We start from the raw sequence: 11,315 nt of genomic DNA, 5'->3' as shown, positions 1-11,315 counted from the left end.
CCAAAGTAGATGAAAGTAAAAAAAAATTAATTTTAATTGTGGGGTAGCATGATCAGATGGTTTTCCTTCAAGTTGACAATTCAAACTCGAATCCACATTTCTTCTTCTTCTTATTCTTCTTCTTTTGATGTTAAAGCACTCTCGTCATAGTGTTTATAGATTAATTAGCAGTAGTAGTAGTACAAGCAACAGTATCTCTTCATACCGATTCATATCTTCCTCATTTGTTATCAACAACAACAACTACAACACCACAAGTAATAACAAAACAACAAGTTCATTATTACTTCAAGATAGATTATTAAATAATAATAATCTTCGATTTAAATCAAACAGCAGTACTAAAACTACAACAACAACAACTATCAAAGCACTACAAGAAAAGATGGATCCATTCATTCCACAAGCAAGACAATTTGTCAATTTTATCGATAGTGCTCCATCTCCTTATCATGCCACTTCTCAAGTAGCAGAGATGCTCAAGCAAAAGGGTTTCATTCAATTGTCTGAAAAGCAAGAATGGGATATTAAACCAAACGGAAAATACTTCTTTACCAGAAATCAATCATGTGTATCTGCATTTATTGTTGGTGGAAAGTTTGTATGTATATAATATAATATTATACATAATCAATATTTATTTATTTATTTATTTATTTATTTGTTTGTTATATTTGTAGAATGGAGGAAATGGATTTAATATTGCAGCAGCTCATACTGATAGTCCAAATTTAAAGGTACGTCCAGTATCAAATGTTGAGAGTGCTGGTTATTTACAAGTTGGTGTAGAGACGTATGGTGGTGGTCTTTGGTACACTTGGTTTGATAGAGATTTGACTGTGGCCGGTCGTGTCATTATCAAGGGTGCCGATGGCAGCTTTGAGTCAAAGTTGGTGCATGTCAAGCGTCCAATCTTGCGTATTCCATCGTTGGCCATCCATTTGGACCGTAGTGTCAACTCGGACGGCTTCAAATACAACGCACAAAACCATATTGTACCCATCCTTGCCAGTCAGATCAACGCCAAGTTGACCAACGGCGACGGTGAAAACTACGAGAACAAGAAGCATCATCCCATCCTCCTCGATATTCTCGCTAAAGAGTTGCACTGCTCAGTCAATGATATTCAAAACTTTGACCTGTCGATTTGTGATACTCAACCAGCCGCCATCGGTGGTGCACTCCAAGAATACATCTTTTCGCCACGTTTGGATAACTTGTGCATGTCGTATTGCTCGATCGAAGGTTTGTTGCGTGTCTCTGACGAACACATCAAGCAAGAAGAGTCGGTCTTGTCAGTCGTCCTCTTTGACAATGAAGAGGTTGGATCGAGCTCGCCTCAAGGTGCCTGTGCCCCACTCATCACCGATACTATCACCCGTGTCAACCACTGCTTTGTACCAGCTGGCAAAGACATCAACACGATCGTCGACTTGTCGTTGCGTCGTTCGTTCCTCGTCTCGGCCGACATGGCCCACGCCATCCACCCCAACTACTCTGGTCACCACGAACCACTCCATCGCCCACAACTCAACAAGGGTCCCGTCATCAAGTACAATGCCAATCTCCGTTACGCTACCACTGGTCCCACCTCATTCACCATCCTCGAGTTGGCCAAGCGCAACGGTATCCCCGTCCAAGAGTTCCTCGTCAAGAACGACTCGCCATGCGGTTCCACCATCGGTCCCATCATCTCGGGTTCCTACGGTATCCGTACCGTCGACATTGGCAATCCACAACTTAGTATGCACAGTATCAGAGAGACTTGCGGTGTTGTCGATATCACCTATGGTTTCCAATTGATTCAGAAATTCTTTGAACAATTTTCAATCCTTGATAAATCAATTAAAGTTGATTTAGAATAAACAAGAGAGAGAAGAGTATATCTATCTATCTACCTATCTATATTATATTATAAATCCAAATGTTCCATCCATCAAATATCAATTAATCATTATATCATAGTCATCACCAATGAAATGTCTTTCTTTCTTTCTTTTAAAAAATAGATTATATATTATGTATTGGTGGTTGATTATTGTTGTTGTGGTTGTTGAGGTTGTTGAGGTTGCATTATAGATCTCATCTTTCCTTGTGTTTCAAAGATCTTTGTACGTTGATCCAATGCTTTCTTTTCTACATCTTTATAATTTGATTCAACTTGTTTACTAAATATATATTGATGCATCATCAATTGTTAATATATCTATTATATTTCTATCTAGTTTGTATATTTACAGATTCTTTGAAATAAGGTCTAATCTAGCATTGATAGTAGTTTCAGCTTCTTCTTTTGATTGTTTAAATAATACAGGTCCGATCAACTTGAATATATTGGCATCCTTTTCTAATAGATCAAACTCTTTCTTTACCATTTCATTTTCATTTTGTTGTGTTAATAATGTTGCTCTAGCTTGTTGTATCTTTTGAATCTCTACATGTATATTATATTGATCCTTGTTAGAAAGAGGCATGCCTCTTTGTTTCATTATAATCATTCTTCTATTCATCGTTCAATCCTATCTATCTACCTTTTTCTTGCTTTTGAAACTCATCACGAGCCTTTATTAATTGTTCTTGTAATACTTGAAGTTGTGCTTGTGGATTAGACATTCTATCTTATCTATCTATATATTTTTTACTTTGTTTCTATACACGAATATCTTTTAAATTGATGATGAAGTCACTACAAACACGAAAAAAGATGAAAATAGTTTTTTTTTGGGGAACAAATACTTGTTTTTGAGGAGAAATAATATAATAAATAAAGTTATAATTTATTAATTATTTTTATAATGTGCTATTAGTATATATTGTTGTTGGGTTAATTCAATTAATCCAGAGAAAATAATAATAATATTATTATTTGTTGTCAATGAATAACTTGATCAGAGTCTTGTTGATCTTCCATACGCTTGGAATGAGTTTCTTTAAATTCCCTAACCATTTGTTTCTCATAGTATGGCAACTGAGGGCTACTCACACTAAGTTTTAATGAATTAAAATGATGTTGATGGTGATGATGGTATTGTTGTTGTGGAGGTTGTAGTTGATAGTTATTACTATAATTATTATTACTATGATTATTTTGATTATTATTATAGGGATGATGATTATGATGTACAATATTGGTTACAGGCGAATCAATATCTACCTCTGATAAAGAGGAAGGTGTAGATTGAGATGAAGATGACATTAGATTAAACAATGATCCTCCCGAATAGGCTGGTGCACTATTGGAATTACCACTATTAAATCCATTACTTGTTTTTGGTCTTGCTGGAAGATCAAATATGACTGGTGGTGTAGTTGGTTCATATAGATATGGATCTCCACCATTACTACTACTTCTATTGGTTCTTCCACCTCCAATCACTAAATTATTATTATTATTATTATAGTTGTTATTATTATACCCATCCAATTCTGGTGATTCTTGGGATATAACAGGCGATTTAATAAATCTTCTTTCCCATATTCTCATCCCTTCTGGATTGTTGTTATTTGGGTTATTATTATTATTATTATTATTACCAATACTTGGACTACTATTACTATTATTATTTGATTTTAAATCCTTTAAAAACTTTCTTTCCTTTTCAATGTTTAATAGATTTCCATGACTAAAACTAGTTGGTTGATCATATCCAAGTGAACCTCTACGTCCCTTTAGTTGACTGAAAAGATTGGTTGAAGGTTGCATGTCTCTCTCTCTTTCTTGTTCAAGAGCAGATGAAGAGGATGCAGTCTTTGGTCTTGGATGCCATTCTCTAAATGATGATCCAATCGGTCCACCACCATTTTGTATCATATAATTTAAATTTAAATTACCATTACTACTATTATTTAAATAATTATTAAAATAATTACTATAATAATTATTTTGTTGTTGTTGATTTTGATTATTATTACTATTATTACTATTATTACTATTATTACTATTATTACTATTATTACTATTATTACTATTATTATTTATGTATTTACAATATCTATTTATATTATTACCAGTAGCTGTATCCATTGATAATATTAAATCATCATCTTCTTCCAATTCACTATTATTATTATTATTATTATTATTATTATTACTATTATCTTCTATACTAATTTGTTGGAATTGTTCCAAAGGTATTTTCCCATTACTATTATTTATATTAATATTTGGAATATTACTAATATGATGATCTTCTTGATGGTTACTATTTTGATCAACATTATAATGTTGTTGACCATGTCTACTTCGTCGCAAAGACCCATCCTTTTTTGGTGACGGAGGTGTAGGTTGATCCAATAAAACTGATGATGAATCCAAATTATTATTATTATTATTATTTAATTGAGGTGATAGTTGTTGTTGTTGTTGTTGGTGTTGATGTTGTTGGTGTTGTTGATGTTGATGATTAATTTTTGAAGATGATAACTTTAAACTATTTCTTTTTGGCCTTCCGCTACCTCCACTATTATCTTGAATTTGAGGTAATTGTGGTAGTTGAGGTGATTCTATTGCCTGCTGTTGTTGTCTATTTGCCTGTTGTTGTTGTTGTTCTTTTGAATTAATTAAACCTCTAAATGATATTTGTTGTTTACCTATCATACTTGGAGATGATATTGGAGGTGAAGAGGTTGGAGGAGACTTTGATTTAAATGATGATTTTAAAGCATTTTCCATATGAGTTCTGATAAATGGCATTTGAAATATATCTGCAATCGAAGGTCGTTGTGCAGGATTCTTTTCCAACAATATCGACACTAGGTGACGAAGATTATCAGAGTATTGTTGTACAATCGGTACGGGGTTACCTTTTAACACCTGATATATTAAAGCTGGCATTTCCTTTGCATCAAATGCATGTTTTAACATTATCATTTCATACAAACAACATCCCAATGACCAAACATCTGATTTATAATCATATGATTTATTTTCAAATACCTCTGGACCTAAAAAAAAGAAAGAGAGAATAGATTAGAGATCAACACTATGATATTTCATTGTATTATTAGCATACTCATATAATAAGGAGTACCAATCATTGTTTTAGCGAGATCCATCGAACTACTCAAAACTCTACTAATTCCAAAATCACCAATCTTTACTATATTCCTCTTAGTTAGAAATACATTCTGTGTCTTTAAATCTCGATGTATTACTTTTTGTTGATGCATATATAATAGTGCCAATGCAATTTGAATAAACCAATCAAGAATTTGCTATAAATAATAATAGACGCAAGTCAAATCTCTGTCAGTCATATGTGATAGGTTATTGATAATACCAAAAGTATAACTAATGACTTCTTACCTTTTCCTCTAGATACTCTTTGTTTCTAGCTTTTAAAGTTGAAAATAGATCACCACCTTCACAATAGGCCATGATGATGCATATATGTTGGTTGTCTGATTGAAAAGATTCATAGAATTCGACAATGTTTGGATGTCGAAGATTAGAGAGTAGTTTGACCTCTGATATAGTGTCTAGAGCTCTTGTCTTGTTGTCAAAGTCTTCCTTGTCCTTTAAGAATATCTTTTTCATTACATATTGCTTATTGTCTATACTATTCTTGACAAGAAACACATCTCCATAAGATCCACTACCCAATTGTTTGACAGTTGTATATTTATCCATCTTTCTCTCTTTTCTATCTTTTAGATGATGATAGGGTTATGTGTTATCGACAATGAATAAAAGTTGAACAACCTCCTTTCATCAAAATAGTATCTTTCTTTCTTTCTTTCTTGTGATCGATGATATTTGTTTGATTATCTAGATTGTAGTTGTCGTAGTTTGTTGATAAGTAGTATTACTTTCTTTCTTTTTAATGATACAATATTAATATTGATTGATGATAGATATGATATATACAAATGAATAAATAGATAATAGATAGACAAGATAGATAAACAAAGATAAGAAAAACAAATAAATAAACAAAAGTCACACAATCACAATGTTTGATGATTTTATTATTTTTTTTTTATATTATAATATTGTGGTGGCGAAGGGGTTTGCATTTAGGGTAAGCTTTATAAATCTTCGAATAATCTAGAATCATTTAATTGAATTCATCTCAAGATAGATAAATTCGACAATTTAAATAAATAAAAATATATTTATAAAAATATATTGTCAATCATTAGCTTGGCACTTTAATCGAATTATTAAATTAAATACTTTTTCTTCAAACTCTATCAATATTACATTTTAATGACCGGTCATTAAAATATTGGATAATACATTTATCTATTTTTTATTTATGAAAAGATAGGATAATTTATTATTATATTGCTAACTTTATTTATTTATTTATTTTTGGACAAGTAGAAAATAGATTTTTTCAAATTCTAGAAAGGATCCTTGTTCACTCAACCAACCAACGGTCCCGTTTCTTTAATTTAATTAACTTTTATTGCTCCGACACCTTTACTACAACAACAATACAGCACAAATACAATACAAATACAAATATAATAACAATACAATAACAATCACATATGAATTTATTGTTTGATATTTACAGTAGTAATAATAATAATAATAATAGTTCTATCATTTCTACCATCAACCACTTTATCTCTTCATTATCATCATCTTTATCAGTATCTATATCAACATCATCCTCATCGACATCATTTGAGAATCAACCAATAGTACCACTAGTTACATTGTTACTTGGTACATTTCTATTTATAGTTTGTATTTTTATTATACTCTTTAAAATGAGTGATACTCCTGTATCAGAGGTTGCTACACAACAACTACAACAACAACAACTACAACAACAGAAACAACAATATAGTAATGGCGATAATAATATAAATCATATGAATACAGTTGATTTAGCAAGCCAACACCAACTAGATGATGCTAGGACGACCAATACTTTACCCAAGAATCCAACAACTTCACATCTCCATATGGAATCAGGAGGTATATTCACAATGAAAGAGTATAATACTCTATCTATTATCTGTGATAGTATTATAGGGAGCGACGACGATATCGAAGCAATCATCAATTCAATCGATCCAAATGACCAAAGAAAACTGACGTTGGCAAAAGAATACTTTTCGAGGTACCACATACATACATTTTAATCCAAACAACCTACATTGATTATACTAACTTCTTCTTCTTCTTATTTTATTTTAGAAAAGCATCAGATTTAGATATACCAACATTATTCCTTAGATTGGTTGTATCAAAAACTAGAACACAAATAGATGATTTAAAGAAACTATTGTATTTAATGTCTTCGAGTGGACCGGGCTTTATTTTAACTGGTACATTTTCTAGTTTTACAAGTCTGTCATTTGAAAAGAGACAAAAGATATTGGCAATGATGAAGACGTCTGTCAATCCATTGAGGAGACAGGCATACCGTGCGGTTGCGCCATTGACATGTTCTCTCTTTTTAATGTCTCTCAACTCGAATGGCGTTAATCCAAACTGGGAGTTGTTGGATTATCCACTTCCTCCACCACCCGAGCAGATCCCGACAAAGGAGAGATTGTCATTTATTAATATAAGCAGCGAGCAGTCGCTAAAGACCGATGTGGTGGTGATTGGCAGCGGTGCTGGAGGTGGTGTGACAGCGGCTATCTTGGCCGAGGCTGGATACAATGTGATTATCCTTGAAAAGGGGTCGTATCTGTCACCCAATGCTATGACTTGGAAAGAGGCAGAGGCATATCCGCTGCTGTACGAACAAGCTGCATCGCTCGTGTCAGAGGACATTAGTGTCAATGTGTTGGCTGGCAGCTGCGTGGGAGGTGGGACGACGGTCAACTGGGCGGCTTCCATTAAGACGCCCGAACACGTACTCGACGATTGGCGTAAAGACTGTCCCAACACATTTGAAAAGATAAGTTTCAACGATGCATTGGACAAGGTGTCTGCGCGATTAAACGTCAACAAGAATGAAAGTGTACACAACAAACCAAACGATATTCTTCAACGCGCACTTGACGAGCTAAACTATGACAGCGACGTCATTGCTCGTAACGTAAAGGGATGTGATACGAGTCAGTGTGGGTACTGCTCGATGGGATGCAGATCACGTTCCAAGCAGAGTTCAATGATTACCTATCTCGAAGACGCGTGTCTCAATGGCGCCAAGATTATCGTCCATTGCGAAGCGATGGAGATTACAAGCACCGTCCCCAAGGGTGGACAAGTGCCAACCTCACCCACAGCACACGGTGTCGTCGCCATTGTCACACACCCCGATGGCGAACGTCACAGAGTGTTTATTAAATGCGATATTATCGTCAGCTCGGCCGGCGCCATTCACACACCCGCTCTCCTATTGCGATCAGGTCTTTCCAATCCAAATATCGGAAAGACACTCTATCTTCACCCAGTCCTTCCAGCGGTCGGTATTTTTGAAAAGGAAGCCGTCGAAATTTGGAAGGGTGTTCCCATGTCGGTCATCTCGCGAGAGTTCCAAGGCAAATACGGTACCATCCTCGAAACACCCAACGCCCATCTTGGTGTCGTGTCTATGATTGTCAGCTATCTCTGGGACTCGTCTTCTATGCTCAAAGAGCATCTCTACAACGTCAAGACTTGGTCTTGTATCATTCCCATCCTACGTGACAAGAACCCAGGCAAAATCAAACTGGACAAGGATCACCGATCACCAAAGATTGTCTATAATCTTTCCGACGAAGATTATAAAAACCTCCTTCCAGGTGTTGAAGGAGCCATCCGAGCATTGGTAGCTGCCGGTGCCAAGAAATTTAGTGTTCCCATTGCAGGTACAACTATTGTAGATAGTGAAAATCTTGAATCATATATTAAAAATTTGAAATCAACAAAATATAAGGTAAATAATATAATTTAATAATTATTAAATATTTTAATACTAAAACATTTATTTATTTATTTATTTTGTTAGCCAAATAAACAAGCAGTATTAAGTGCACATCAAATGGGAAGTTGTAGAATGGGATCAAATAAAAATAATTCAGTGGTCAATGAAAATGGAGAATCATGGGATATGAAGAAATTGTTTATTGCTGATGGATCAGTACTTCCATCTGCAGTTGGTGTCAATCCAATGATTACCATTTATGCTGTATCTTATCAAATTGCACAATCTATTCTTAAATTATATCCACCACCATCAAAAGATAATATTGCTAAAATTAATAATACTACGAATAATAATATGAATATGAATATTAATACAACAGATATTGCAACAACCAGTACTACTACAACAAGTACAAGTACAACTACAACCACTAATTCATCACCTTTAAATAATAAGCCAGGTCGTAAAAATAGTGGAGATGTAGCAGGAGGTGGATCGATTGAAATAACATATGAAATAAGTGAAAACGATATTAGTAATAATAACGTTGTAGACCTACCAATTTCAAGAACTCAAGAATAATATTAATAGTAATAATAAAATTGTAATTAAATATTTATTTATTTATTTAAAACTTTGATAATAAATTCTTGAAATCAGATTCAACTTGCTTGGCAACTCTTACACCAGTATGAAGTGCACCATTAATAGTACCCATTTCATAATCAATTGCTGTTGCTTCTCCACCAAAATATAATTTATTATTTACACTCTAAAATTAATTAATAAATCAATGTAGTTAGTTGGTATATTGAATCAATATATGAATGGTTGGTTCTATATTTATATATTCTGTATAATTACATTTGATAAAATGATATTTGGAGAAGAATCAATAAAAGAATCTTTTGGAATGGTACATGGGAATGCATAGGCACCACTTACAAATGGTTGCTTTTGCCAATCAAATACAATGTGTGAAATGTAGCATTTGGAGGCTGGTGTGAATTGGTTGGTGACATCACCAAACATTGCATCCAACTGTTCGAGGAAGACACGGATTTGTTGTTTCTCTGACAATGCAGCAAAGGAGATGGCTTGATCGCCAGTGATGAAACCAACACATACGTATTCTGGTTGCTCTCCCTTGGGAACATGACGACATGGTGCACCATCCATCCAGATTTGTGGTACGGTGCTGTCACCACACAATACCAACTCTACATTGGTGCCTGGAGATACTCTGGTTGTATGTGTCCAAAACTTGTGACTAAACTTGGCAATAATCTTCATACCACCGTCCATTTGCATGATACGAATAGCCTCTTGTTTCTCCTTTGGTAGAGATGGTTCAAACTTGATATCACCACGCTTAAGAATGGCAAGTGGTACAGTGACAATAACCTTTTTAGCAAGAATAGTCTCTCCATTTTGCAATTCTACACGAGTCAATGAATCTTGATTAGATGAATCAATCATGACCACCTTACTATTAGTATGTATATCCAATCCATTTGATAACCATTCTACCAATACTTTGGATGATCCTTGTAACTTGAAATTCTTTGGTATCTTGTGATACTTTTTATCTTCAATTCCTGCTTGCTAAAAAGAAAGAAATTAAATAACAATCAATCAAATCATTAGTTAGTTTAAATTTGATTCATTCCCCTCTCCTCTTCCTCTTCTCTATTCTCTTTTCTTTTTCTCTTTACCTTTAAACCAATTCTATCAAGGTTGGTACCCCAAGTCTTTGAATAGACAGCATCAGCCAAACCAAGCATTCTAAAGGGGACACCTCTACTAACAAGATGTTGTAATAGGTTTTCATTCTTTGGTGGATTAGGTACCTCTGATAGAGAGGTTAATTCACCAAACAACTTTTCCATGTCCTTGTCAACTTGATCTGGCCCAACCAACTTTCTTTCCCTTCCAAGGTAGAAATAGGTACTCTTTCTTTTCGATGTAAATAAATCTTCTTCAAATACCTAAAGATTTGAATAAATAATATTAGTAATCAAAATAGAGAGTGATGAGGGGGAAAGAGATGTAGATGTGTCTCTACTTACTTCAAATATTTCCCAACCATTTTGTTTAGCGAGTTCATAGTAGAGAGTATCTTGACCATGGATCATTTCACCACCCAACTCTACAGGCCATTGAGTAAATGTTGTGTTTTGTCTAGTTCTGCCACCGACGATAGAGTCTGCTTCGAGTACAGCTACTCTGAATCCCTTCTCTTTTAGTAACTTTGCACTGTACAATCCACTGACCCCTGAACCAATGATTAATGTATCATATATCTTTCCCATTTCGTAATATATATATATTTATAACTATCTATATAGTAAATATGTTGTTGAGTACTATGTTATTTATTACTCAAATGATTGACGGACAACACTTCGTTGCTGTTCATTTATTTTATTGTTTTTTGTTAAAATCATACAACGAAGAGTCAGCTTGTCAGTTCGAGTGATTAGGTTGGTAGACAAG

The 11,315-nt window shown here is 34.1% G+C and overlaps 5 protein-coding genes across 5 annotated transcripts; 2 read left to right on the top strand and 3 right to left on the bottom strand.

Annotated features, from left to right (window-relative positions):
* Window positions 1-48: 48 nt before the first annotated feature.
* dnpep (aspartyl aminopeptidase) lies at window positions 49-1,865 on the top strand (the record flags this gene model as incomplete). The annotated part of the gene is given in 3 exon segments (XM_004361016.1): window positions 49-149; window positions 169-601; window positions 681-1,865. The coding sequence occupies 3 exon segments, from the start codon at window positions 49-51 to the stop codon at window positions 1,863-1,865; spliced, it is 1,719 nt and encodes a 572-aa protein (XP_004361073.1).
* A 170-nt stretch (window positions 1,866-2,035) lies between these two features.
* On the bottom strand, window positions 2,036-2,613 carry pfdn6 (prefoldin beta-like domain containing protein; the record flags this gene model as incomplete). The annotated part of the gene is made up of 3 exons (XM_004361015.1): window positions 2,036-2,168; window positions 2,239-2,434; window positions 2,532-2,613. 3 exons carry the CDS (start codon window positions 2,611-2,613, stop codon window positions 2,036-2,038), a joined length of 411 nt encoding a protein of 136 aa, XP_004361072.1.
* A 259-nt stretch (window positions 2,614-2,872) lies between these two features.
* On the bottom strand, window positions 2,873-5,629 carry nek4 (putative protein serine/threonine kinase; the record flags this gene model as incomplete). Its single annotated transcript, XM_004361014.1, has 3 exons — window positions 2,873-4,944; window positions 5,013-5,214; window positions 5,306-5,629. 3 exons carry the CDS (start codon window positions 5,627-5,629, stop codon window positions 2,873-2,875), a joined length of 2,598 nt encoding a protein of 865 aa, XP_004361071.1.
* An 866-nt stretch (window positions 5,630-6,495) lies between these two features.
* DFA_05351 (glucose-methanol-choline oxidoreductase) lies at window positions 6,496-9,401 on the top strand (the record flags this gene model as incomplete). Its single annotated transcript, XM_004361013.1, has 4 exons — window positions 6,496-6,950; window positions 6,981-7,076; window positions 7,154-8,828; window positions 8,901-9,401. The coding sequence occupies 4 exons, from the start codon at window positions 6,496-6,498 to the stop codon at window positions 9,399-9,401; spliced, it is 2,727 nt and encodes a 908-aa protein (XP_004361070.1).
* Window positions 9,402-9,662: 261 nt separating this feature from the next.
* DFA_05350 (putative amino oxidase) lies at window positions 9,663-11,131 on the bottom strand (the record flags this gene model as incomplete). Its single annotated transcript, XM_004361012.1, has 3 exons — window positions 9,663-10,424; window positions 10,535-10,807; window positions 10,889-11,131. The coding sequence occupies 3 exons, from the start codon at window positions 11,129-11,131 to the stop codon at window positions 9,663-9,665; spliced, it is 1,278 nt and encodes a 425-aa protein (XP_004361069.1).
* Between the last annotated feature and the right edge of the window lie 184 nt (window positions 11,132-11,315).

The sequence above is a fragment of the Cavenderia fasciculata genome (genome assembly GCF_000203815.1).
Source record: "Cavenderia fasciculata unplaced genomic scaffold Scf_Dfasci-G-o-80e12.f1-5, whole genome shotgun sequence".
NCBI classification, from domain to species: Eukaryota; Evosea; class Eumycetozoa; order Acytosteliales; family Cavenderiaceae; genus Cavenderia; species Cavenderia fasciculata.
This window is presented reverse-complemented; position numbering and strand designations above follow the sequence as displayed.